Source organism: Exophiala dermatitidis (assembly GCF_000230625.1).
Source record: "Exophiala dermatitidis NIH/UT8656 unplaced genomic scaffold supercont1.2, whole genome shotgun sequence".
NCBI lineage: Eukaryota > Fungi > Ascomycota > Eurotiomycetes > Chaetothyriales > Herpotrichiellaceae > Exophiala > Exophiala dermatitidis.
Window position 1 is genome coordinate 49,273 of NW_008751647.1, and position 27,140 is coordinate 76,412.

At 53.0% G+C, this 27,140-nt stretch overlaps 9 protein-coding genes across 9 annotated transcripts; 2 read left to right on the forward strand and 7 right to left on the reverse strand.

Moving 5' to 3' along the window:
- Nucleotides 1-69: 69 nt before the first annotated feature.
- On the reverse strand, nucleotides 70-546 carry HMPREF1120_01534 (uncharacterized protein; the record flags this gene model as incomplete). The annotated part of the gene is made up of 2 exons (XM_009155553.1): nucleotides 70-392; nucleotides 519-546. The coding sequence occupies 2 exons, from the start codon at nucleotides 544-546 to the stop codon at nucleotides 70-72; spliced, it is 351 nt and encodes a 116-aa protein (XP_009153801.1).
- Nucleotides 547-821: 275 nt separating this feature from the next.
- HMPREF1120_01535 (uncharacterized protein) lies at nucleotides 822-5,175 on the reverse strand. The gene is made up of 3 exons (XM_009155554.1): nucleotides 4,774-5,175; nucleotides 1,795-4,689; nucleotides 822-1,747 (listed from the first exon to the last, which is right to left on the reverse strand). Exons 1-3 carry the CDS (start codon nucleotides 4,829-4,831, stop codon nucleotides 1,095-1,097), a joined length of 3,606 nt encoding a protein of 1,201 aa, XP_009153802.1. The 5' UTR covers nucleotides 4,832-5,175; the 3' UTR covers nucleotides 822-1,094.
- A 466-nt stretch (nucleotides 5,176-5,641) lies between these two features.
- On the reverse strand, nucleotides 5,642-6,651 carry HMPREF1120_01536 (60S ribosomal protein L5; the record flags this gene model as incomplete). Its single annotated transcript, XM_009155555.1, has 3 exons — nucleotides 5,642-6,466; nucleotides 6,518-6,581; nucleotides 6,635-6,651. 3 exons carry the CDS (start codon nucleotides 6,649-6,651, stop codon nucleotides 5,642-5,644), a joined length of 906 nt encoding a protein of 301 aa, XP_009153803.1.
- A 459-nt stretch (nucleotides 6,652-7,110) lies between these two features.
- Nucleotides 7,111-8,401, reverse strand: HMPREF1120_01537 (uncharacterized protein; the record flags this gene model as incomplete). Its single annotated transcript, XM_009155556.1, has 3 exons — nucleotides 7,111-7,855; nucleotides 7,901-8,282; nucleotides 8,344-8,401. 3 exons carry the CDS (start codon nucleotides 8,399-8,401, stop codon nucleotides 7,111-7,113), a joined length of 1,185 nt encoding a protein of 394 aa, XP_009153804.1.
- A 550-nt stretch (nucleotides 8,402-8,951) lies between these two features.
- On the reverse strand, nucleotides 8,952-12,311 carry HMPREF1120_01538 (1-phosphatidylinositol-4,5-bisphosphate phosphodiesterase; the record flags this gene model as incomplete). The annotated part of the gene is made up of 1 exon (XM_009155557.1): nucleotides 8,952-12,311. The coding sequence occupies one exon, from the start codon at nucleotides 12,309-12,311 to the stop codon at nucleotides 8,952-8,954; it is 3,360 nt and encodes a 1,119-aa protein (XP_009153805.1).
- Nucleotides 12,312-18,212: 5,901 nt separating this feature from the next.
- HMPREF1120_01539 (uncharacterized protein) lies at nucleotides 18,213-21,023 on the reverse strand (the record flags this gene model as incomplete). Its single annotated transcript, XM_009155558.1, has 1 exon — nucleotides 18,213-21,023. One exon carries the CDS (start codon nucleotides 21,021-21,023, stop codon nucleotides 18,213-18,215), a length of 2,811 nt encoding a protein of 936 aa, XP_009153806.1.
- Nucleotides 21,024-22,170: 1,147 nt separating this feature from the next.
- HMPREF1120_01540 (uncharacterized protein) lies at nucleotides 22,171-22,672 on the forward strand (the record flags this gene model as incomplete). Its single annotated transcript, XM_009155559.1, has 3 exons — nucleotides 22,171-22,235; nucleotides 22,294-22,380; nucleotides 22,438-22,672. 3 exons carry the CDS (start codon nucleotides 22,171-22,173, stop codon nucleotides 22,670-22,672), a joined length of 387 nt encoding a protein of 128 aa, XP_009153807.1.
- Nucleotides 22,673-23,576: 904 nt separating this feature from the next.
- Nucleotides 23,577-24,607, forward strand: HMPREF1120_01541 (zinc-binding oxidoreductase; the record flags this gene model as incomplete). Its single annotated transcript, XM_009155560.1, has 2 exons — nucleotides 23,577-24,306; nucleotides 24,360-24,607. 2 exons carry the CDS (start codon nucleotides 23,577-23,579, stop codon nucleotides 24,605-24,607), a joined length of 978 nt encoding a protein of 325 aa, XP_009153808.1.
- A 222-nt stretch (nucleotides 24,608-24,829) lies between these two features.
- On the reverse strand, nucleotides 24,830-26,911 carry HMPREF1120_01542 (uncharacterized protein; the record flags this gene model as incomplete). Its single annotated transcript, XM_009155561.1, has 1 exon — nucleotides 24,830-26,911. The coding sequence occupies one exon, from the start codon at nucleotides 26,909-26,911 to the stop codon at nucleotides 24,830-24,832; it is 2,082 nt and encodes a 693-aa protein (XP_009153809.1).
- Nucleotides 26,912-27,140: the final 229 nt, after the last annotated feature.

A 27,140-nucleotide genomic window follows, 5' to 3' on the forward strand; every position in this document is an offset into this window, starting at 1 on the left:
CTGCTTGCTCGCCTTGCATATGTTTGTCCACTTGGGACTTTTCTTTTTTGACGTCCGCCCTCTCTGTCGTCACGCTTGGATGTTGTGGTGCTGGTGGCCCTTGTTATTGTCGGGGCCCTTGCCTTCTGAGTCGTCGTCTTTTTTGTCCGTTTTCTTGGACTTTTTGTCTTCGGCAGCCTTCTGCTGGTCAAGGAGGGCTTGGAGGCGTCGGCTCAATTCGACTGGGTCGACGGGGAACGAGGAGTGTGCTCGAGGAGTTTGCACATCCTTCGGGGAGGCGGGGCGGTAGAAACGGGCAATCGACTCTGGCAGTTCGAGGGTAGCGGACGCCGGACTGGATGCGCCTCGTTGTTGTCGATTGCCCTGGGGCAGAGGGCGGGGGGTCGCTTGGCCTGGAGGAGGAGCATCAACAGTCAGTTCGTCTGCAAATCACAGCTTCGGCATCGGAATAACGATCTGCCGAACACAAACTAGTGTCGGCACGGGCCGTAGCTTGCCCATAAACTCGCTTAACTTACCGGATTCACTGTCTATCGGAGACGACATCCTCAAACGGGTTCACGGTGGAGTGAAGTTGGTTGAAAGTGAATTCGATCAGAGAAAGTCACGGCGAAGAAGGAGAGATCCGCACTGCTAACTGCGTGCCGAGAGTAAAAGAATAGTTCACTAGGCTTTCACTTCAGCGGAGACGCTGAACACAGGAGCATCACTTATATTCTTTTACTCTGGAGTCCTTCACGATTATATTAAACAAAATATCTGAAGAGAGAGACCTACAGGGAAAATGTCACTCTGAACCACAGCAGGCGACCAACAGAAAAGCCTCACTATGGTACTTCTGTGCAAGAAGTCGCTGCTGACGCCTGTTACGGTGTACGACAAGTTATCTTCGTGAAGCACATGGTTGTCCTTGAAGCAATCCTGAAACTCGATATTGTTGAAAGGTGACATTGTATATTCAAATCCCGCTGGAACCACCAACATCGTATGCACGTACGTACGGCCCACCCAGGTATCATCATCACAACGCTCAGAACGCAGATCGACAACACTATATGTCACTGTGACCAACCAGATATACAACTCCTCCAGTACTACTGAATTGCATGTTCATCATGCCCTTCGACATCAATCAGTCCGGCATTGATCTGTGCAGCCAGTTGGGACTCTTTAAAAGTCTCAAATCCTTCTGGATCATTTGCTCGTAACATGAGCAATTCTTGAGCGCTCACACCAAGCTGCCGAATGACATTGTCCGGCCCATCCCTCTCGACTTTGCGACGGATATCCTCGCCTTTGAGTTCTTCCAGTTTCAGGCGGAGGGCGGCCAGGTGAGCCGACTCTGCCGGATCATCCACCGTTGTGCCGTGCAGAACATCATCCGTTCCAGTCGGCTTGAGCAATTCTCGTCGCACGGATTGACCAAACCGATGCATGCGGCCTTCCTCCTCTGTAAAAGCTTTGGAAACAAGAGATGTGGTCGACGGTCTTCGTGGCAGGTTAACTTCCAACTCATCCTTCGGGCCGTCAGCATCGTTCGGGAAATACTCCTCTTCCCCAGATGCCATCCTCATCAAACCGTTGGAATCGACCGAAGCCGAGAGAAGTGACACATCGATGGACGGATCAGGAGAAGGTAGCCCATTGGGCCCTGGCGGTGATGAGGCAAGATGCTTGGCTTCGGGGTATTCATCCTCAAACCGCTGAATCATACGTTGCAAGGTTTGATCAAGAAAGAAAAGACGTCCTGGAACATTGTTAGCGCCGAAAGACGGACAAACAGTCTCAACTTACTATAGTTGGCATCATTCCCAGCCCGATCCTCTTTGATCAAAGCAGGCCTCAGCCTCGCTCGTATCTTCCTGGCACTTTCGCAAAGTTCTAGACTGACATCCCGTGGCTTGGATACACTTCTCTGCCGCATATCCGGTCTGGGAGTCACTGTGCCACTCCGGGCAGGACTGATATTCCTCGACTGTACCTGGCTGTTGCCGTCTTTGCTCCCTAGAATCACATCCAGGCACTTGACAATACCGGTAGATGCAATCACATAGTCTTCATCTGGAGCGGGGTCATCCTTATCATGGTTGACCTGATAGCCTTCCATGTGGCCAACGATATGCAACAAGACTTCTGGTGCATCCTTGTCGGCGACGGATGGCTTGACGCCTACTTCGTCGAGAGTGGTTCGTTCCATGTTCCGAAGACTGTAAGCGACCACTTGTGACGCAAGCGCCTTGACCACCTCACTGCTATCGGCACTGGGAACTTCAATTTCAACCGCAATGATCGTCCCAGATACCCTGACGGCGGTCATCAACGAAGCGAAGAATGCGCAGGCTTCTTCTTGGGCTCCTTCTTCCTTGGAGTTCATCACATGGATCAGAGGTTCATTGTCCAGGATACTAATATGAGCCAGCGATGGGCAGTCTGGTAGTATCTCGGCCAGTGCTATAACGTGGTCTGGCGTGAGCCCAACGTCTGTCAGATGTATCCGTCGTAGTGGCACCATTTTTGGCAGCAGTCGTCGGAATATGGGAACGGCATTTGGATCATCGCTGAAAAGGGCTCGATTCCGCGAGAGGTCGATGAATTTGAGATTGGTAAGCTTGGTGAATGGGGGCAAAGCCGCACTCAAGTCAGCGGGTGTCAGATTGCAATCCGAGAGGCTGATGGCAAGAAGCGGACATTGTTCGTCGGCTGCTTCCGCCAAGATATGCATGATGCCGTGCAAGTCATTGCCACCTAAATCAAGTCCCTCACAAGCACCAGACCTGATGTATTGTACCACGTGCGTCACGGCGGCTTGGTCAAGATTGTTATCGGCAAGGCCCAGGCGTCGGATCTTGCGCTTGATTGCACAATCCACAAGGTCCCGAACATGATCCGTGGAAAGACCACAACCGCTCAAAACCAATTCTTCTAGCCTATCGCCCAACCTCTCTGACAGCGCACGGATAAGCAGGGAAGCCAGATCAGTTTGATTATGCGTTGCGTCGCCTGCGGCTGGAAACTTGATACCTGACAAGTCGATGGCTTTGAGAGATCTCGACATGTGCAGGAAAAGCCCGATATGTCTCCAGCCCACGTTGGTAATTGCTGGATTGTCTTTCAGTGAGAGTTTCTCGATGACGCCCATTCGTTCGATGTTTTGTCCAGAAAGCTTTTTCGGGAGCTTTCGATTATGTCTGGCTTGATCGGGGGATTTGCAGCTCGCGAGTCCAGAAAGTATCACGCGGACACCCTCGTCGGTGAGACCACAGTTGTCCAATATCAGTTTACGCACAGGGACGATGGCAAGCCAGTCGCCGAGAGTCACAATATCTTGTAGTTGCATCTGCAATCCAGACAGATCCATAACTGCGACGGTTCCGGGCGCTTCTGACAAGGTCGCCGAGGGTTTTGTTATCTGTTCTTTCATTCGGTTCAGGACCGACGTTTCCCGCAATTGACAACACCGCTTGTAGATGCGCAACGGGTCTGTGGTAGGCCCATTGGCCGACTTCCTCGGAGTAGACGAACCAGGAGGAGTGGTGCTAGGACTGGAGTCGGAGTCGTCATCTTCTCGAGTGAGTTCGAGAGGTATAAGACCATTCGCTTCCGCATGTCTCCTCTTCTTTTCTTTTCTCTCTTTCCGCTCCGCTTCCGACCGCTTTTTCTTCTCCTTCTTCCGCGTGGTAGGGACAGGCACCGGGTCAGCCACCGGACCTGGGTCATCAGAGGACGCTTTGTCCGCAGACGTGGTTTCGGCAGGCGGCGGCTGCTCAGACACGGCCTCTCCGTCAGTAGGAGGTTCGATGCCTTTCAAAGCGGCGCCCTCATCCTTGTCCTTTTGTTTTGCCTGCTTCTCGGTCGTTGCAGGCTTCTGCTTTTGCCCACTGGTACCGGCAGGGCGTGTATATCGGTCGGGTTCTTCATCTGCCTGCGAGGCGAACCCAGCGATTTCAACATCGACACAAAACGCCACCCTTTTGAGTTTGTTCTGGTCAAATTCGGTAATCTTGATACGCTCCCTGTTGGGGTCGATGTTCATGATCCTCCGCGGACAGATTGCACCTGTAGCGGCGGCACCTTTGCCTAGAGTGGTGTTTGAGGAGGAAGAAAGTCTGCGCAAGGCGCTCGACAAGAATCCTGGATGGTCCAACTTGGTTTCTTTACCAGCCGCAACCAATACTGAAGGGCGCCGTGGTGGTGTAGGGGTAGCAGGAGGCGTTGGCTTGGTGTCGTCCTTTTTGACGTCGTGTTGATTGTTAGCCGTCGCCTCTTTCTTGTTGAAAGGATTGGATATCTCGATTCTCGGACTGGCTTGCGGAGCGGGCGCAGCGTGGTTTAATTGTGCATGAGCCTCGACATTGGAGGTGCGCGAAGGTGTAGGCGATGAAAACTTTGAGCTGAAGCTGGCGATCCATGAGCTTCGCCTTCCATCCTTTTTCCCAGCCGGGACATTGTTCTTCTGATTCCTCTTGTCTTCGGTGCTATGGCCTCTGACTAAAGACGGTCGCTGGCTGCGCGACTGTGAGTTTGTCCCGTTCTGTGGCGTATTTTCACTCTTTCCATTGACAACTGGGGTCTGTGTCGTTGTCGTTGTCTGACGGGGAGTGGATGTAGGTTCGCTGGGATTTGGTGGAGGTGCAGACGTTTGCGTATCTTGTTTCTGTGTGTTCTTGTCTGCGGGATGATGTGCATGGTCTGACAACACCGTTAGCAAGGTACATGATCACCGCGGTGCCGAACAAGGCAATTCTGTCTCTTTGTCCTGCGATAGAAGCGAACCTTTCTTCGAATGGAGCAGCCAGTCCACATCGAGGATGCCAGCACCATCACTCGCCATGATTCCTATGCCAGGTCCTGCCACGCAAAAGGAACCAGAGGGACAGAGCTGTTCTACCGTGACTTCATCTGTCGGATACCAGTACGGGATGAAATGGTCTGGGCGAGATGCGATTTTGAAGGTAATGCCGTGATGGAACTCTGGATTGCCCTCGGCGGGAGCTCCCACAGCGTGTCCCACAGCGTGGTGAACTGTTGTTGGCTGAAAGGCGTCGATCGGCTTCTCTAGGGTTGCTTGAGGGTCGCTGGTAGAGAGTCTGGCTGGGCCGGCAGCTGGGATTCTGCCACTGTCGATGCTGCTGACTTATCGAATTAGGACTATTCTTCTTATCGGCCGAATACCAAGGTTGGACCAGTAAATGGCTTCAGAGAGTGCTACCGACCGCACGGGCTATGCCGTCATCGGGCGAACTTTGTTCATTATTGCCCACATTGTGATGGCGTGACCTCCAAAATTGTACATAGTACATTGTAGACGCTGTGCATGTATGGTTGCAGTCTGTCTAGCCCGATGTCCAGGAGGCCTTGGACCTGAGCTGAGGTATCACTCTACTAAGCCTACAGAAACTCGCAGGCGCAAGATGGTAGTTACAATCGTCAGCAACTTATGTCAGAGCCGTACTCAGCAGTAACGCCTCAGAAACTCGGGAACAGACTATGTTTGGTTCAACATGCAATGCGTTTTGGATTCAGGTATCATGGAGTGGCCAAAATCTGTCCCTCAAATCGGACAGACCAGGACCAGTCTCCGGCATCATTTCATTTTGAGACACCCATTGAACTCCCCCAGGAAATCCGAATGTAATTGCAATTACTGAGCAAGAGCCGCAATTTTCTCGGCGATTCTCTTCTCCTTCTCCTCCTTGGACATCTTGTTGACCTTGTACTTCTTGCCCTCGGCCTTCCACTCTTCCTTGGTCTTCTTCTCACCCTCATCCTCATCCTTCTTGAAGGGGTCCTCTCTGATGGCGGCATGGGCCTCAGAGTACAACTCCTCAAGACCGTCAGCCTCAATGTCGTTCTCAATGTACTTGACGAACTGCGACTTGTAACGCTCCTCATCATCGTCGGCGAGGGTCTCCATGTACTCGGCAACGTGACCGCCGAAGATGTACTTGCGGAGAAGTTCGGCATCAAGCTCCTTGCCTTCTGGGTCGTAGCCGGGGAAACGCTTCTCGTTGTGAGGGATGTACAGACCACCGTCGGAAGCACCCTTCATGGCACCGAAAACACGGGCACCAGTAGAGGTTCGGTGCAGACCGACATCCAAGAAGCACTTGAACGGGCGGCGTTCCTCACCGTCCTCACCCTCGGCAGCCTCGGTGAGCTTGTACTCACCATCCGGCTCCTCAACACCGGTGAACTGCTCATCCAGACCGAGCTTCTTCAGCGCACGGCGGGCAAGCAAAAGGCCGGTAGCGTAGGCAGCAGACCAGTTGGTCAGACCGTTCTTGATTCCATATCTCTTCAGCTCGTGGGCGTAGGCGGCCACAAAGACCTTGTCACCGGTGAGCTCGGCGGTAACTAGTTGGCAGATGATATCGCGGTTGGTGAATCGGACGACGAGTCTGTACTTGGGCGCATTGTACTTGTTCTTGGCCTGGGTGACCAGCCGCTTACGGGCGTAGTAGTCGGTCTGGGAAAATTTGTAAGTTTATGAGCTCCAACACCTTCGTCGCAATCGTACCTTTCCAGATCTTCTGCGCTTGTACTTGGTCTGGAAACGGGAGAAGTAGGGGGAGTTCTTGACGCTGTAAACAGTTGTCAGTCACATTGATACGCATTCATGCTTGTTCGGACCTACAGCTTGGTGAAAGGCATCGTGGCGGTCTCTCAAGTAGTCAGGATTGACCTGGGTGTCTGTAAAATCCTCGAATCAGCATTTTGCGCTGCAGACCCAACTCCGCAGCAACATGCAAGGACTCTCTCATACATCTTGTCGTGGGATCAGAGACCGGGTGTCTCGTGTCTTGTTCAGGTTCCGAGCGATTGTACTGAATCGACTCGAGTGGACGATTGACCGAACTGGAGAGAAAGAGAACAAGCGGTCGGTTGGACTCTTGATGTGCGACGGGCTACGAACGGTGTGTGCGCGCCAAGATTTCTCAAGCCTGGGGAGAAGAAGTGGGTGGGTGAAGCCTCGCAAGAATTATTTGCATCAGGCTGAGTTTCACGTGACAATCACCATCCTTCTATGGCCACTCGTATAATCGTGCTATCTATCTCATTAAATCATCATTCATGTTCATAAATTCATCCCTCATGAGCTCTTCGTAGTTCTCATTTTTTGTTAAATCGATCAGTTGTTGTCCGGAGAAGAGTCGACAAGGCGTTTCTGCTATCCCAGTTCCGAATCGTCCACACTTCCACTTCCTTTCCATTCTCCATTTTCTTGGTCACTATCCTGGGCTCCCCTAAAGCAGCTTCTTCGGCCTCGTTCAGCCAATCAGCCCAAGCAGGAGTCTTCGGAGCCCAACCGGCTTCCTTGACCCAGTTGCTGGTCCCGGTGACGGCAATGGCCTTCCACAAAGCTTCGGTATAGGTTGGCGAGTAGTTGTCGATCTTTGCTGTGCGTGGCGGTGTGCCTCCAGCGATTTCGATATGTTCCACTTCCAGTCGTGAGAGGTCCCAGTGTTGAGCAGGAGGCAGGGCGGCGCCAATCCAGTAGCAAATGTTGATCAACATGTAAGACCCAGCAAAGGCAGTCTGCGTCTCGATTTTGGCATTGGCCAGCGAAATGACTCCGCCCATCAAAAGCAGAGTTGAGATCAAGGACAGTCCTCTGTAGATAGCCGTGCTTCTGACAAAGTAAATGCAACGCTCGCTGGGGTTGAAGTAAAGATACCGGGCCGTCCGCTCCTCACAGCTCACCACAATAAACGCCCCCTGCGGATACTTAATCACAACATCTCCCGGAGGCGAATGGGGGTCGGGCTTGGGATCATTCGGAGTCGGCTCCCACTTGTTGGCGATGCCAGTGACCGTACTCAAGGTGGACAGGAGAACAGTCGCCAACAACGACATACTGACCGGTTAGCACCTGCGTAACCGATGGTTTGTGTTCACTCACCCATCCTCATAGTAAATGGAGAGACCCAAAAGCACAGCGCTCATGGCAAACCCGACAAATGCTAGCATTGCCAACGGACCGAACCTCTTGATAGACGGACGAGGCTTGTTGTTCTCTTTGACCCGCACACAACTGACCGTGTTTGGGGCCAGCTTGTCCCCGCGGTGTAGAGCATGGGCCACATGATGTATGTCTTCCCCGGTGTTGCCCGAATGGACTCCAATCACTTTGGCATTGGCGGTGGTTTCGAGCTTTTCTGGTCGCGACGGGCGAATAAAGATCTGCGGTGCCGGGATCAGACGAGGGAGGTAAATGAGATAGCTCAATGTAGCCACCTGCGCAATCGTTTCGACGGAGCCTTCTCCAAGGATGGCAAGGAAACCTGCAACGGAGTTTAGCAGTACATTCCTCGCTTAGGACTGATCAGGATCTGCTGTACTGACCGACAATGTCAAGTTGAAACCCTTGATTGTTGGAGAAGTAGCTCTCGATGAACTGCATCGTCACCAGCCTCCCCGAGCGAGCAAGCTGTTCTTCAACGGTCAAACAACGCCAGTCAGAAACATTACCACGACAACAACAGCATCATGATAGGAGATCTCCAATTCTCAGACTGCAAGTTCATAAATACAGCCACGGCCAGTCCATCCAGTGTGAGTTGTCCCGCTGCTATCACATTCTGGAGGACGTTGAACTGGTGTTCATTGTGCTGCAGCCAAGGCGCTGAGCGTGGAAAAAGCGGTGGATCTGGTCGACTTTGTACCACTACTTAGGCCACCCATCTCTTAAAACGATCGCAAAAGAACTTGAAGTAGAATAAAAGTATCAATTTGACCAAATTCTACAAATCATTCTGACTACTGATACATAAGAAAAACATATGGTGGTAATGACAGAATCCCTCCTCCAAGCCAAGATTGCAAACAACAAAACTTGTCCGTTGCCAGACAGCAAGTCTACTAACATGTCATCAGGTCATAAGAGTATGCTTTTCGGGTATCTCGGTGAAAAATCAAACTCCCACGCCAATAGTGTGAATACATTTCATGTTTTATCGTCTGGCGACCCGCTCTTCAATCTCCATGTTGAGCCTTGCCTGCCGAGCTGTGCGTTGCTCTTCGACACTGGAACCACGCTCTCGGCTTCGATCACCGGATAGCCCGCGAGAGAGAATCCCTCGGAACATGTTGGCTCTGGAGGGTCTGTCATTGATATCTTGTAGAGACCAGGGCATGAGTTTGGGTTCTTGTTTGACGATTTTGCAGAAAAGAGTGGAAAAGATGAACTCCTCGCCATAGCCATTGTAAAGAGGTAAATGTCTGTAGCCTCTCTGCAAGCTGTCGAGTTTGGCGGTAAACGCGGCGAGTTGTCGAACTCCTTTGCCGTTGGGTCTACCATCATCGGAGTTGAAGACGATGAACCGGACAAATACGAGCTCGGGATACTTTGTCTCCAATGAAAGCTCGATTGTCTCACCAAACTGAGGGTTGTAGCCATTACCAAAGCGAATGGATGTCTGTCGCCGGTATGGAGATCCGATGCCGTGATAACCATTTGAGTAAGTCTCTTTGCCACCGGTGCCGTTTGCTATGCCGCGAGCTCTGTCCTCGGCACTGAACATTTGAACCTCGATGAACGGATTCAGCGGAGTGTCTTTGGACATGTTGGCGGCCCGAGGAAGCTGTTGGGCGGAGATGACTTGGACCGAGAACTTGGTCTTGTATCGAGGCAGTTTGACTCTATGCTCGAAATCCCCAGGCTTGGTCCGGGGTTTGCGAAGATAATCAGGCTTCAAAACATAGCCGTAGGCGTCCGTGCCGGCGGCAAACATGGCTTGGTTCATCTGCATGTGGGCATCAAAAGTCTGCCAGTTCAACGCCACCATCTGGACGCCTCGCCTCCAAAAGGTATTGGGGTCGAAGTTTGATGATTGAAAACGCAAGTTCTTGGGATATACTCGGCACATGTAGGAGAGATTATGGTCTTCAAACATGGCTTTATCCTCTGGTGAATGACAGAGCTCAATGGCTCGGTTCTCGTTAAGAGAAAAAATGTGATTGTACTGTTGGAAACCCAGATCACGGGCCTCACGTAGGGTATAACCTTTCAAATATACGCCGAGGGCCGAGAGATATGGACCGACCTTGCTCATCTTCATAGGACGGCGCTGGCTATCGGCAGGCGAGTTGGAATTGGCAGGCGCATCACTCTCATCATCACCACTGCTCGCACTTGTGGCTGTGACAGATCGATCGGTGGGAGAATAGATGGTGTCCGGGGGTGTGACGAGAGCAGAGGTGCTGACGGACGTTGAGCTGGGCACACTGCCGTTGACCATGTGAGGAAGACCTCGATGAGGAGAACTCGCACTGCGATCTCGTCTCCCGGATGCATCGTACCGAGAAGCTTCAAGATCGGCATGGAGTTCTGTCGACTTAACCTTGATCAAAATCTTGTGCTTGAGCTGCTCGGGAGAAGGCAACTTGGTCGTAGAGCCGGGCAGAGGATGCAGAAGAAGCCGATCACCAAAGACATCCATCATGATCTGGACCATTTTGGCTTGTTGCTCTCCGTCACAATGAACTTCCAATGAAATGATCAAGGGGTAAGGCGAGACGTCAAAGGCACAGCGCTGAATGGCATTAATGCAATCGGAAAATAAAACCGCGGTCGTCCTTGTCCGGCCATGTGTCACTCGGGGATTCCCATCCTGACCGTTCCAGCAATCAATCTCTATGCAGCGACACCCGTGACGTAGGGCTGTGATGTAGGCTTCCGCCGAAGAAGTGCCTCCCACCTGCCAGCCAGTCAAGTAAGTATTGTGAGAGCTAGAGATGAAATACTCGTTGAGAGGACGGTCAAAGCGAGGTGTGGGTTCTTCCGGCAGAGCATATACATGGCAATCCTTGGACATGATGAATGAAGCAAAGGCGTTTGAGTCGATCAAATTAGATCCCCGCAAGTTGGGCTCCCCCGGGAAGGATATCTCTACGAGGTGGTTGATCTTTTCTTCCCAGACGGTTGGTTCTGATAGTTGAGAAAAGTTGACGCCCTGGACGTTTTCAAGGAACGAGACAAATTGTGCTCTTGTCAAGCCCGGGCAATGGGGATCCCTCAGCTGGTTGAAGATAGCCTTGATGTCGACTCGTTCACGGAGACGACGGAGGAAACCTTTGAACTGGTCATATGTGAGAAGTCCCGACTTGTCGACGTCCGCAGAGTTGAAGTGCTCCTGTAGCTCCTTTTCAGGGGCGTGGATGTGAAGTTTGCGGCACAACGACTGGATTGCCGGCAGATCGAGACCGTCCGGTTTGACGTTGTCTTGTCTAACCGTACGTTTGGCCATCTCGCTGGCCCAGTGAGCACGCATGACCGATTCACGCTCGGTGAAGCCGACCATGCTTGTCATCAACTCCTCGCGATGCTTTGACAAACTTTCCAAAGTGTCCACCCACAGCTTAAAGTCGGCCTGACTATGGGCGACGAGATGCAAGGTTTTGACGGACTTTGAGGAATCCGAAGGGGTATAGTTGATGGTGAAGCAGAGATCAGGGTCGACCGCTTCACCGCGGAGTTCCTGCTGGTAGCTAGCCGCTTCCTCACCGACACGGATGCTCTTGATGTTGTCGATATGGAAAGTTTTGGTCGTGACCGCACCTTTCCAGGAGACGCGAGACCCTTCCACGTCGAGGAAGAACATCTTTTCTTGCTTCTTGTTCTTGGTGATCTTGGTCAAGAGACAGCCCGCGACGAGGCGCTCCGGGACACAAGGAGCCTGGCCTTCTGGGCTGGTCTCGAGAAAGGTGGCTGGCTCGCTGGAAATGCTCATGGTGTCATAAAGACCCAGGCCTGACTGCAGCTCCATCGGAAGAGTGTCAAAGGAAGGGCATTCCAAGGTGGAGGCATTGGTGACTGCAGTCTTGCTGTCGCTCCGCCGTCTGGTGATGGGGCCTGTGCTCTCGTCCCGGCGATTTTGTGCAGAGGAAGACGCCTTTCTTCGCAAGATTTGTCGCGTGGAAGAAACGCCATCCTTTGCACTCTGAGACAGTTTCCGCATGAGTCCGACTGGCTTGGAGCCCACTGACTGTTCCTTTGGCGGAGGGGAGGCATGGTATGTTGATACAATGGACTCGGGCAACTCAAAGGGAGCTGGGTTCCCGAGCTGAGAGGACTGGTTGACGGCTTGGTAGACCAGCGGTGATGATTGAAGTGAAGGGATGTAAGGGCTCGGGTACACCGACGCGGACGAAGTACTATTGGCAGAGGCTGGCGTAACCGATACTGACTGAGAGTAGGCGCTGTTGATCCGTTGTATCGAGGGCATACGAGCCAACGGTCGGGGACGAGGTGACGGGGAGTCGTCGCGGGTCCGCAGAGCCCGGGCGGAAGGCGACGCTGAGGCGGATATCATGGCGATGGCAGCGACAGGAGGTTCTCGAGTCGTCGCGTTATGGTCGAAGTTGACGGGAGATTTGAGTCCAGCTCTGTTTATGGTGCTTTGACGACTTCATTCTGTAATCCCTTCGAGGGAGTGTCTGACACCACGGCGATTCTTGTACATGGGAGGTCTTGCGACCGGTTCAGCAGCTCCGGAGACCAGCCATGCTGGAGCGCCTGATGGACCAAGGACTGGAAGTGCTCTCTTGCAGCTGCAATGCAGGCAGGGGAGGGCAGGTCGAAAGTACAAAGCCGGAGTGGGCAACGCTCAGTGTCGAGTATGTAGGGCGCTCGGCCTTGCAGACACGGCGACGTGCAGACTCGCGTGATGATTTATATAATGCAACCGGTCAACCAAGACAGGCCTGGTCCTGCAGTCAGACGATCGGCGAACGACTTAGGTTCGAACAGCAACACAAGGGGCCGTGGTAGTCGCGCGGGTGCTGGTTGTGGTTGTTGTCTTGCGAGAGAGTGGTCGGTCACTCAGTTACCCTAACAGGGACGTTCGCAGGATGCAGCGCAGCGTGGGTATAGCGGTCTTGGACAAAGGAAGGGACGAGACAGAAGCGAGCCAGCTGTCTGCTTCAAGGCCAGGGGTGGTCTGTTGATCTGTTGAAAGCGTGTGCGCAGCACAACCGGATAGGAAAACAGTGGTGGTGGTGGTAAAGCAGGAAGAGTATGGTAGGTTCGTCGTCTCTATGGTAGTGGTGGAGGCGAGGGAGCGGATAGTGCGCTGCAACAATGCAGGTCGCAAGAGTCGAGGGTGGATGGAGAGCGAAGACGACGTGAGGATAGAATGGAATCGAAGTGGAATGGGCGGTTTTTCGTTTGGGAAAAATAAAATGTCGGTATCGTAAAGGGGGGGAATGTGTACGAGGCGGTATTTGGGAGAGAATGACGAGCGCGGCGGTGAGGCCAAGTGCTGCTTTTTGTATACGACCAGCACTCTACTTTTATGCCTAATTTACCATCATTTGTTAAAGGATCAGAGGCATGCGACTACTTCCTATACCAACAGTTCCACCAGTAAACTTGCTCTTCCATCTTCAACGCCGTTGCATTGACTGCCAGTGATGAACAGGATTCCCCTGTTCTGCGCAAAGAATCAACAGACGAAGGGATGGATTCTTCATAACTGCGGTGGTGCCGGAAGCGGCAGGAAAACTCCTTGTTCCTTGCCCGAGTTCGTATCCTGCTCTTGTCCATACCTAGGTATAGGCTTCGAATTCAAGGGATGGTCGACCCAGAGGATTTTAACAGGGGGCGTCACTTGGCTTTCCGGCCGTTTGACCATCGACTCAGGTAGGTAGTCGACGTTGCAGTCTCCGGGTGCGGTTTGTGGGTGGCCAGTGGCGCGGCACACTAGGGGGGGAAAGCAGTGGCTCCTTCAGGCTCTTTAGGCCCAGTTGGCAGACGATAGGCACCCGGCATGGACACCGGTACGGGCGCGGAAACAGGTACTGGCAAACGCTAAAAACTGGGCTGGGGGCCAATGGCTCCTACGAGGTGCCTAGAGGCTATCTGAGATGGACACTGGCAGTCTGTCCGACCAGCATCCGTACAACTAGCTCTAGGCTACGACTCCATGCCTTAGAGCCGCCTCAGCGCCCTTAGCCCCCCATTTAGGCTTCTGCCGTGCCTTTGCTTCCCCTGCCTATCATCGTCCAAGTTTGCCTACCAAGGTACTAGTTGTACTAGCAGTCGCAGTAGGTCCATGAGGACCCAGGACGCGTGCTCCGCTGATCTTCTCAGAGGGCTTAGAATGTTACGGTTATTTTTGGAAAGCAAATACGTAGGACTATAGGACTCGGTAGTAGTATTCTGGAAACGAACCAAGCGAGCCTAAGGAAGAAATAGTCCTGGTAGTCAACGTGGGTATCGGAGACAAAATGCAAGGCAGACGGCGAGTTTATTTTCTTGCGGACGGCAACGATTCCAGCATCCGAATTGTTCACTGTACAGTACCTTCAACTAGCTTGCCTACTGTAACTGATACCGTATCTGTCCACAGCCGTCGAAATGGGGCTCTCATCTTGTGCTGTCACAGCTCTGCCTCCCTGTCGTTATCCACGTCAAAAAGATGACCCGCGATATCCCTTCCGTCCGCTTCCACTTTCGATCCATTTCGCTTCCGCCGTCGAATCATTCTTATTGATTCAGGCTTCCACTCTTGTCCGGGGCGTTGCCCTGCCAGTGCTCCCCAGGTCGAGACAATCCGTGTCCTTCCACACCATGACCTGCGGCGTTCCACACGGCCTTCAAGAGAAACCTTTGGCAGACGTGTAAAAGATGATAGGATGGACAAATCATGTCATACCAGATTGCGCTATTGCGCGGTGCGAGCACGTTCAAGTTGCCGGCGAAACCATTTGGCGGGTTCTGCTGGATGATCATATCACTTTGCTGGGTTCAAGCAACACATTTCAGCTGACCGCATGAGTGATCTTCAAGGCCCTCGTCCTGACACGGCTGCTCACAGTCAGACATAAGAAACAGGCGTTTAGATAGCCCTTGTCTGGAGGTGGCTCTTGCGGCTGACCCATTCGCACTGCACCACGACAAATCGGTCCCTCTTGTTATCGAGTCTGCTGACAACAGACACTCTCCTCTCTGCAGAGAGAACTGAAGTCAGAAGCATGCTTGTGCAAAGCGAGTACGCCTCTGCATCCCGCCTGTCGCATCGTGCCGTCCAGCTGCGTCCTCGAAACACTAGTCAAGCAAGCTGCAGTCCGACGATGAGGAATCGAACACTGCAAGGCAAAGTCACCGGTCTTACGCAGCATACGTGGCCAGCATTATATCCAATCTATCGTCGATGCCTGACCGCCATAAGATGCAAGTCAGTACGACAACCCCCACACCAGTGACGAAAGGGAGTCGCCGTCGGTCCAGACGGCAATCTTGTGCCACCATGGGCCAGCTGTCTGGGAGGCTAGGGGCCCGTTAGTAATAGCAGATGTACGATGTACGGCACTTTCGCGCACATATCCCGCTGGAGGATCAGGGCGACCAATCCCTCAATTTGGGAGCGATGCAAGAAACGCCCGACGGTGCACTCAGCCGTGGGCGAACAGTTTTAGACCGCTCTACGCGAACGAACAACCTTGGAAAGCAATGGTTTGGGACGTACTTGAAATGACCCATACAAATATTGTCAGCCCGTCCTCAGTACAACGGGTCTTGTCCACTCGACCAGGACCCGACCTGCTGGGCCCACGCTACAGTAGCTGGTTAGGCGGCCGAGTCTGTCTCCCTGACCTTACTCCAGTCGCAACGACATAGCACCGCTTGCATCCAGCTGCCATTTTCCAAGAGGGCTCAGGCACAGCCGGAGATCCGTGCGCGGTGGACAGCGTCTGGACGGAAGCTTTTCGTCTGGTGGGAGAGTCCTGCAGCGCGTGCGTAGTTGCAGGTTTCTGTTGTTGGCATCCAGAGCCAGCATTCCGCCCGCCCTTCCCAACGAAATCTTGAAGCCAAACCTTCAAGGCCAAGCATGAACGACTCTCTGGCAGAACAAGGCCATGGACGTGGCCTGACTATGGATTGCCTCAGAACGAAAAGCAGTAGAATGATACCCACCATTGCCTCCTCCCTGTCGATCTTGGCCCTCTCTCCGCTCACGGCAAAGAAATTTTGACAGCTTCGGTGCCTGTTTCAGGAGCCATACGGCGCCAGTGCGATAACCAGACCATCGTGGAGACCCATTGACGTGGTGGCTACTTCGCTTACAGGACATTGGCCAATCCCGACGCCAGAGATAAGACCAGGCAGAATCGCAAGCTGCACCCCGGATTTAACCATGTGTCAAATCACATCATCCCTTGATGAGACCTTGCTGGAACTAAAATGACAAGCCTCGGCTAGGGAACCCGCCGGCGGTGTCTGACGTGGCGGTGGGCCAAAATTGTGCAACACAGTCATAAGTGCTTGCCTACGAACCCCCGTCCGAGCCAGAGCTATCTTTCTGCGCCGCCCTTCAGGAAAGCAAGGGGTCCTGCATTGATGGTGGCAAGGGGTTGCGCATACGCTTTATCGTCTGCCAATGTGCGGTCACAGCCCTTCTCTTGTCATGACTTCCAAGCTCCGAGAAGTTCGCATATTGCTACTCTGCGAGTGAACAGGGCGAGCACTTGAGGTGAATGACCCCTGGGTTCTGTGAAGCCATAATCAATCCGTGCTTTCGCACATCTGGGTAATACGAGGTGGTCATGGTGTAGAGAGCATGCAGGGCACCTTGGAAATTGCGGCAGTGGTCTCTATCACCCCTGCCAGCCAACACAGTCCATGAAGTTACCCTGAGAGATCTCATTGGTACCACATATCATCTAATATCACGCATTCTTGCAAAGCGTGGGACGGAATTCCAAGTGTTCGGACCATGGTGACAAAAGGGGCAGCGTCACGAGACGTTGCGCCCGATCTTCAGCAGCTCCAAGTTCTTGGGACGGCTATCCCCTTGAAAAGAAATCCAAGTCGACCAATCAGACGCGCTAAGGCTGGAGAGTCGGTCTCCCTCCAGGTATTGTATGCAGGACATACTCGCTACTGCGCCAGCACATCATTCCTATGCAAGCATGAGATAGCGTGATGTGCTGGCAAGCTGAAAGTCATCCTTGCAGATTACGGATGTAACTCGCAGGGACACACCAGATTCAGTGGCCAAAACAGGACAGTCACCCCTTGCGTCCCCGAATCTAGGGGCGAACAGCACAGTGCTGAGTACTGCATCCAACTCTGTGATTTGGTTTATCCCGCGGCGACAGCCAGATGCGCAGCATTCTCACAGCTATACAATAATGGTAGGGTCATCGATTACAAGAAACAATGACAAAGCACGTACAGTATCAGTCCTTCGAAAGGCTGCAGGTGCCATTGACCATGCCGTTCAATCACTCCCACGCCCAGCTCTACGTGTACTGTGTCTGTCTAGCCTGGGGGGACGGCTCCTTACCGACGATGTATACCTATCTCATGTTGCACGTCGCCCACCTGGAGAAGGCCACCGGTGCAATTTCACCCCGCGAAAAGGCAACCAAATCAGCTCTCCCTTGCAACCGATCCCCAGGTCAAGCGAAGCGCATCGACTTGGGATGGTCAGGGAAGTTAGAAGATGGGTCAGGACTGTAAGTGAAGCACATTGCAGTGTGCGATACAGGTTCAGATTGGCAACACTACCCACAGCCGTCAAGCCGAGGCAGTGAGACCTGCGTAGATATTTGTTCCATTTTCGAGTGATTGAAATGTTACATTCCAGGGCAAACCCCCCTAGATTTGGGTCTCCGTCCACGGAATATACATTGTAGTAGGCTCGCCAGGCTATTTGGTGGATGACTGCAGTGGTGAAATAATTATAGTACCAAAAAAAGTGCCATCTAGTATGGCGCTGCGATGCCGCGTTTGCGAGACCACAAAATTTAGAAAAGGCTCAAACTTAGAGTGCACAGCACCTTCGTAGGCAGTATTATATCATAGTAGTGGCTCGAGAGGAAGAAGCACAAGCGATCGTATAGTATAATTCAATTTTGACATACCTACCATCTATTTAATGGTTCAAGGTACACGAACTACGAACGAATGCCTAGTATCGCTTCCATAAGCAGCAAAGAAGAAACCATGTTCTCATGCCTAAGTAGGGATGTGTAGTCTCCAAGTACAAACAGCAATACTACTCGGCTTGAAGCGACGGGTGAAAAAAGCCTGTTCTCACCTGTTCTCACTGGTCGTTTCTGGACTTGTATACTGTACCCAGCACGGAGGACAACAGTCTTTGCAATTCCAGTCAAGAATGTCATAGGTATTCAACCCTATCGAGACAGCTCTTATCTGTACAACTAACACTACGACGGAGCAGTTTGTTGCGAGAACATAATCTCAATCAATTCTCTGCAATCCTTCTTCTCTTCCTGGCAGTGCCCGTGGTAGGAACAGGCGTTGCGACCTCTGCCGTCGTCGTCGCAGCACCGCCACCGTCATCATTCATGCCCGACCCGACGCTAGAGTGCCGAGCACTGGCCGTTGCGCTGGCGTTGGCGTTACCGTGAAGCTGCTGATGCGCGGATGCGGCAGGAGGACCAGAACCAGATCCAGATCCAGCGTGTCCAGTCTTGGGTCCGGTGCCTCCATCATCATCACCTAGTCGTTCTACATCTTCGCGCCATCTGCGGATCTGCGCCAGCACGTCTTCAAACATTTCGCGAGTGTCGGAAATGATACCCCCTTCGTCAGCGGGAGTGCCCTGCCCGCTGGACGTGACGTCGCTTTCACTTGTTTCTTCCTCGTCATCCGAGTCAATGTCCTCCTGATCCCTCTTCAGGCGCAGAGACCGGCCAAAGCCTCTCTCCGATGTGGGCAGGGGATTGAACATGATGGCATTGGCGAACATTCTCACCAGCTCCATCTCCAGTTGTGACGAATTGACAATCCCTCGCGGAGGCACCAAGTCTTCAGTGACTTTGACCAAGTAGACACCGTTACCGATAGGGCCTTCTCGCACAGTATCCGCTGTTGGTGGGGCTGAACGGTTGTTCTTCTTCGGGGTGTCATCCTCACTTTCGTCTTCATTCTCCAAAGCCTCGATCGCCGCCAACGCCGCTTTCCCACCTCGAGATATGGCCGCTTTGATACTCTTCAAGTCCTGTGGACGATGCACTAGATCCTTGTAGCCGGGAGCGTCGCGTTCGGATAGTGGTTTGGCAAATATCCCCGCCAGCTTATGTGACAGAATCTCGTTGAGGAGAAGCTGTGACGTTTTGGCAAAGTTCTTCGAGACCGCGACGAGTGAAGAGTCGCGCGCAGTCCGTCGTGGTATTTGCACCGAAGGGGGAGATGGTAATTGAGGAGTAGCCGAGTCTCGTTCCGGCGAACGCTTCCGCTTGTTGGCAGCAGTCCTCGAGGTGGAGGTCTCCTTGGTCGCCTTATCAAGCTGCGTGGAAGGGGTCTCGGCTTGTTCGTTGTCCAACAACATTGGAGCAGGCGTACTCGGTGGTTCAGCCTTGATCTTTTGGGGCGGACGGCCTCTTCTACGTTTTTCCGTAGTGGGCTCAGATGTAAATGAGGCCATTGACGCAGATCTAGACGCAGGTACAGCCGACGGAGTGGCGCTTGCTGCCTGTCTGCCTCGTACTGTTGAGGCCTCTGGGGCCGGCAAAAGGTTTCCGCTTGTTCTCTGGCCCGGTCTGTCAGGAGTCTGCCTGATTTTGCTGGCTTGCGGTGACATTTCCGCATCCTTTTCAGTGTCTGTGAGTGGACTGACATCCCTTTCAGGACGGACTGGGCTGGGCTGGCGACCGTTTCTACCTGAGTCGACACGTTTCTTCCAGGGCGTCGACGAGCGGCCTCGGATCAACTGCCGCCTGGAATCGCTGCGAGGCACGGGCGTAACATTTGCAGGTCCAGGATAGCCGTAATATGGCTGTCCATATGGAGGATGCCAACCATGAGGCGGAGGCGGCTGACCCTGATAATGACCGGGAGCGCTCTGAGGGTATGGTTGGTAAGGTGGGTGGCGCGGAGTCTGATATGGCATTCCCGGCCGCCCTGTAGGGGATTGCACATAATAAGGCGCATTCCCATACGGTGGCTGAGGGTACTGGTGTTGTGAGGGCATCTGATGCGGCCAAGGGGGCGGAGGGTATCCTGGATATCCTGGATAAGCCTGCTGAGGCGGCATAGGAATCGGTGACCCTCTGCCCTGACCAGATGGAGTGCTCCCTCGCTTGTGGCCTGGCATCTCGGGAGGTGGAGGCATATGAGGTACGCCTGGCATGCCCGGCAGCACCGGGACAGGCTGACCTTGCGGCCCCGGTTGGTAATGCTGAGGATTGATCGGGCCATAGTTCGGTCGTTGAGGCGATGGTGTCGGAAGGGTACGGTGGAAAGCTCCTGGGGAGTGGTGCGGAGGATGGCTAGCCGGCTGCGACTGACGACCTTGACCGGCATCTGGTGCTTTTACTGTTGTGAGGCTGGGAGTAGATGGTGCCGGAGAAGCAGACGCTGCCACAGGTGGCTGTTGAGCCGATTGAGAAGGAGAAGTAGACGCCTTTACTTCTGTAGCTGGTAGCTCTGGTTTCGATTCGGCCTGCTCGGCACGACTTGCATCAAGGCTGGCATGCAATTGAGCAGCTGCTAGATCAGGGCTGGGTCGGCTGTCGGACGCACTCAGAGTGCCATCTTCGGTTTGTTCCTTGGGTTGCAACGGTGCCTCGATTTTGAGTTCTTCAACCACGCTCTGCTCTTGTTGCTCGCTTTCAATCTTATTCTCCAGCTCGACAATCTCAGCCTCCAGTTTCACATAAGCCTCCTCTTCCACGCGGATCTCTTTGATCGTCTGCTCGCGAAACCCCGCGTAAAGTCGGTCGACCAAAGATTCAAACAGTATCTCGTCGGTTTGATGGCCATTTTCCGGAGGAGGAGAAGCCGACAGCTTCCTTTTGCGCGGGTTCACATTGTCACCGTTGGTTTGAGGGACATTGGAGTTTTTCTCTTCCACCAGTAAACCCTGGTACAGCTCTCGAAGCGCGGCCGCAGTCAATCGAGTATGGTCGTAGGCTTGGTTCTCTCGAATCAGTTGGTTTGTATTCAGCGCTTTCGCAATGTCCTCGAATGCTGGGGTGTCGGCGCCATGACGGGCCACAGACTGACAAAAGGCAAGCGTCTCGTAGGGTGTATAGGCGGTTAAGGAAGGCATCCCATCACCGCAGAAGTGATAAATGTAGACGCGATGGCCTCAAGTCGTGACGAGGGACCCTGACACTAGTTACCAGAGGCACTACGCGTAAAGGAGAAGACGCGTGGGCCGCCGCCTTCAATCTCGATACGGACGATGGGAAAGGCGACGGAGCGACGGTGAAGGAAATGAGATGATGGAGGTGGTGGTCTACACGAAACAATCGGTGATGTTTGGAGTGCGGAAAAAATTGCTTGAAGTCCGTTGCTCCAAATCTGATGATCTGGTGCAAATTGCAGGATGCCAGTGGTTGTATGTAGATTGTACAGTAAATTGTACTGGCCGGCTTTTGGCGGCTCTACAGATTCAACACCAAAGACTGCCACACCCTACTATTCCTACATAGTCCAATGATAGGCTCGTTGCTTGATGGCAACCAACAGACATTTACTGCGTGTGCAGAACGGGAAGAGAAGATCGTATATACCGCCCACCAGCTATGAGATGCAGTGTGTTGCTCCGCAGTGACAAGAATTATCCAGGCGCTGGAGATCAGATTGGCATGATTTGCACCGCCTAGAGCTCTGCTCGGGCATGGCCATCCAGCCTAAGAACCCCTAGAGTCCCCGGTCCACCTCGCCTGTTGAACATTGGCCGGGGTTCACGTTCTTGGGGCGTGCAACTTCCGAGTCCCTGCACAGCATCCTAATCCTTGCATCCAGCGATCTGCGACCTTCGCCCCTGGCAACCTTCTCAAAGCCCCTAATTGAATCGATGCTGTGGCTGCCAGGTGTCTGGTTCGCGGCCTATTTACCGCATGATGAACGTCCTCCTGACTGACCATCCAAGAGATCGGTAGATGACTTCTGTTGACTGAACACCTACCTATTAATGCAGTGGCAAAGCATCTTCTGTACCGCCGCGGACCACCCAGTCTAGCCTTCTTGTTGTATAGATCGCTGCATCGCCTCACCGACAAGGCAACCACCATCACCTGCGCAGTCAGCCTCGCGCTCAGAATTGAGCACTTGACTCATGACTGACGCTGACGCTGGGCGTTTCGTCACTTTTGGTTCAGTATTCTGTGCGATCCGTATCATATATTTGTCGACTTGACACCCCTACGTCCTTGTTGCTTGTGTTGAATCGCAAGGACAACTCGCCCAGCATGAGCGCCCCCAACACTACCGGTACCCAAGACAGCGACTTCCAGCCAAATGGCCGGCCACAATCGTGAGAATTTCCATGAATGGATTGCGTGATGTTGTTCTAGTACTGAGTTCCCATGCAGTACTCTGGCCCGCGACTTCTCCGCCGCCCTCGATGACTTATTCAAGTTGAACGGCATCGGAGCCTTGGAAGAGTCGGTTGAACAGAAGTAGGGCGACATCATTCCCCGAACATACACATCATTTGTTGACCACATGAACTACAGGAAGGACACCCTCCAGACTCAAAAGTATCAACTGGATGACCTCGACGCCAGATTGCGAGAGACCGACGAAAGGCTGAAGCGACTCGAGGCCAAGCATCACCGCCATTTGCAAGCGTCAAGCACTCCGCCAAGGCAACCCGTGTCGTCCACGCTCCCAACCGACTACGACGGTGAGGACAGCGGAGATAGTGACGCGCACGCACAATCATCGCCTGCACGAGAGCCACCACGATGAACTGGGGGTTGTCATTGTTTTACATGGTTATAGTTGAGTTGCGGGTCGTACATTGGGATGGAGTTGCCCATTTGCGCAGATACTCGGGGCGCACATGATAGCACCCGCAACAGTGGGATGGATTAGTTTAATAATGTTCGTTCGGGTCGTGCCTGGTCTGTTGACTTATCATGATGGTTCCTGATTGTTTGCTTTGGCAGAGCGGTATATCCTATAGACGGTGAATACATCGTTTCACACAGAGCCTCTTGGGAAGCGGTTTGCTTCAATTTCAGGAGCAGGAGGTTGCGCTGTCGCTGCAAACACACCTTGTCGCAAGTACTCTGTGGAATCTTGAGGCAGCACACTCGTATGCATCTCCTGCCAGTGCGCCTGAGTCGGGGTGCTGACTCAGTGTCGAGCACGCCTAATCAGGCAATCCAAGCTAAAGCTTGTGGAATCAAGCATCTGGTCGTTATGCAAGGGCATTTCAAGCCTCGAGCCCTGACTGGTTACAGTCAGCAAGCTGTGCCGTGCGTGCAGAATGTTGACGTCCTTGTGGCGCAAGCTGATGGTGTACCATTGGAGCGACAATCGCAGGGAAGCCAGTTCCAGTGAAGAGACACTCCGAAATAATACCGGAATGTGTATCTCGTAGACGATGGAGACGCACGTCTCCTTCTGAATTGGATCGATTGCACAAAATAGGCAAACGGTGGTGGTGCAATAGTGCAAAGCTGAGTAAAGACATGCATTTCGCGACCATGAGAATCGCGGGGGCATAAGCTGGCCATCATATATGAATCGGACTTTCGAATCTGTTGCGAGCCGGTCGATGTATAGAATCAAACATTTGGGCGGAGTATCACACAGCGGCAAACCCTCAGTCAAAGACCAGACCACAAAGACACTGCTCATCCGCATGATGGCAACGATGAAAGCCGCGGTAATGCATGAAGCAGGCGGCCCAGAGGTCCTCAAGCTTGAACATCTTGACATTCCAACTCCAAAAGATGACGACGTTCTCATTCGGGTCAAGGCATTTGGCCTCAACCGTTCCGAGCTCTTCACCCGTCAAGGCCACAGTCCAGGAGTCAAACTCCCTCGGGTCCTTGGTATTGAGGCTGCAGGCGTGGTAGACAGAAGTCCTGGAGGCCAATTCAAACCTGGCCAAAAAGTTGCCACTGCCATGGGAGGAATGGGACGGGACTTCAATGGCGGATACGCCGAATACACGTGCGTCAAGGCAAGCAATGTACAGGCACTAGAGACTGACCTGGACTGGACCATCGTGGGAGCAGTGCCTGAAATGCTACAGACAGCATATGGATCTTTGTTCAAGGCGCTGCGATTGACGCCCAAAGATCGTCTCCTGATCCGTGGAGGGACGACCTCTGTCGGACTTGCAGCTGCTTCTATCGCCAAAAACCATGGCTGTTTCGTTGCATCAACAACGCGGAAGTCTGGGAAGCCCACGGCCGATTTGTTACACAAGAGTGGAGTAGATCAGGTCATCGTTGATGACGGCAACGTTGCTGAACAGGTGAAAGCGGACAAGTTCGACAAGGTCTTGGAATTAATCGGGACAACCACTCTGGAAGACTCATTGCAGTGTGCGGCTGGAGGAGGAATTGTCTGCATGACTGGGATCGTTGGTGAGTTTCCATAGAAATTCTGGTGATCCTGACATTGACCAGTTTTTAAACAGGAAATAAATGGGCTCTCGATCATTTCGCTCCGATGGATGCCATCCCAAACACTGTCTGCCTGACTATTTATTCGGGTGGTCCTGATGAGTTCAAGGAAACTCCACTGAACGACCTATTGAAGCAGATTGACAACGGGACATTGCCTGTCCAGATTGGCAAGGTCTTCAAGCTGGATGAGATCGTCCAGGCACACGACGCCATGGAGAAAAATCTCGCCCGCGGCAAAATCGTCGTGCTGGCGGAGTAGTCAGCGAGGAGCCGTGGTTCTCTCTCAATACCAGGGGTCGTGTCCCAGAAGAGCCACACTTCCTGCCGCCCCTCGAGGCAACTCGGATACATGTGCATTTCTTCTTCAATGCAACCGAAACATGAGCTGGATCCGGAAGGTCAGTTGATTGCCTTGTATCCGCCGGCTTCTTTGATATGATATACTGTTGCACAAAGGCACAACTTCACTCTTTTGACCAATTTAGTCCTGAGATACCGCCTTATGTAGAATCTTTTCGCGCTTCCTTACTCCACTCATCGGCTTACGTGGGCGAGCAGTTCGCATCTGCGATCGAGGTTTCCCATTATTCCACGTTTGCCACACATCCAAGCAAGGTCTCTGACCAATAAACTTGCCCATTGGCGTAAAGACTTCCACTTGTGGAAAATTCAAGTTTTCGGCCTCAGCTGTAGCAGCAGAGGTGCCAAAGGGAACAAATCCAGTAGTCTCAATTGAGACGCTCTCGGCTTTAGGCACAGGCGCAGCCGACGAATCTTGATCCACAGTACTTGCTGTCTCAGCCTTGTCAGCCTCAGATGATCCCCGCCGTTTCCTGACCTGGCAGACGAGCTCGACCCAGCCAACGCCTTCGATAAGGATGTCCGTGGCATACACGTGGAAAGGCAACTTCGAAGCAGCGACTCCCGCCCTGACCACGGAGCCTGCTCGTGATTTTGTGACATCCGTCTTGAGGTAGAACTTGCCAGCCGAAGCCATTGACTCTCCTGCGCCTTCGGAGAGGATAGAAGCAAGGCTAGTTTCATGCTGTTGTTCTTGTGCACTGATGGCTTTTTCCGTGGAAGTGACATGAGCCTTCAGTGGCACGAACGGATAAGCCATCATTATCGTGCTTGGGTCGTTCTCATCCAAGATTGGGGTTATCCGGACAAGCCCACCCCCAAGGAGTAGAGATTGACCAGGCTTTATGTTGTGTTGTGTCACTGTCGGACGGTGCTCCATGACAAGGTCGAGTCTATCATGTTCACGGACAAAACGGTCTAGTCCGCCTCGTTCCAAACCCGGTAGGTCGATCAGCTCGCCTCTGTTATTGCCGAATGGCAACCTGATGGGGGATGCAGTCGTCCCAGGTAGACTCGACACCAGCGGCATGGCTGGAAATGGAACCTCGGGTCGAGGGGGAGGAAGCAGACTGTTTTCACGCAGAAAGTCGCTGGTTTTAGAGAGGGCGGGAGACTCGATCTGTTCTTCTTGCTGCTGCTGCAGTAGTTCTGCGTAAACTGGAGCCCTCTCGCCGGAGCCCTTGGGAAACAACACTTCAAAAAGACTCGATTTTCCGACATTGAACTTCCCGACCAGCCAGTTGCCCCCTCCACGCTGCCAAATGCTATCCTTGATGTCCTTTGTCCACCATCCTCTCTTCGACGAAACTAAGTGGACGTTCCCGAGCCGCATCTTCTGATTCTTCCGGCCCAACGAGCTTCTGAGAAGCGCGAGTAGTTTGGGCATCATTTTGTCCACCATCTCTTTGTTGGGCGCGAGCAGATCTGACCGGGTGATTATAAATGAAAGCGAGGGCTTCGACGAAAAGGAGTGCTGGGAACGACGGTTCTGACTTCTCGGTTTGGCCAAGGATAAGCTCTTGTAGATCGACGGTATCAGAGACATGGGGAAATCTGCGGCATCTAGGACGTGGTAGACGTGGTTCTTCGAAAAGGGCGACTCGGCAATCGAATCTGCAATGTCTTCGATCGAGGGATGGGCAATGGGCACCCCGCGAGAGTCGTGGATCAGATGATGACAGCGATCACAGACCGGAGGAGAAATCGACGCCTCCGGCTCGGAAAGATCGAGCTGAGTGTGTTCACCATCTTTGTCCGCAGATTGTTCATTTTCCCAGACATATCCTTCCTCGGGACTATCTTCCCTGCTCGCTCGACGGGACGCGTTCTCGACCGCTTTGAGGTACTTCTTCACCGTGTTTCTCGTCCGTGTATAATATCCCGCTTCGCCAGGTGCAACATCCTGAGTCAGGGCGCCACATCCTGGACAGGAAACAGGCAGTTGGCCTGCATCCCGCCTTATCGCCGCAACAAAGCCTCGAGGTTCTCCTCTAGAAGGAACTGAGCCAGTACGGTCTTGTCGTGATTCCAAGTAGGAAGGCGGCTCTAGGGAGGAGTCATGGACTGCTGGTGTCTCAGTGTGCAAGGACCGGTTGCTGAACCGCGAACCAGTCTTAGGGATGAAGCCGGTGGCCGGGCGGAGGCTGCGTGACAAGAGTCTACCCAGACGACAAGGCCTACAAGCTCGACAGGCAATGTCCATATGCTGCGGATAGTTTGGTAGAAGAAACGGTGTCACTATATGCGGAAAGTGAAGATGTTCAAGTTGCGGCCAAAGTCCAAACCCCATGTTGTGGAGTAAAAAAGTGTCTGTATGATGACTAAGACACCACTTTTGCTGAGTGACCCTGGACAAGGGTTTGGCCACGACACGGTACAATGCTAGTACTGCAGCTTGTTGGCCACGGTGGATGGGGACAAGACGGTAACGG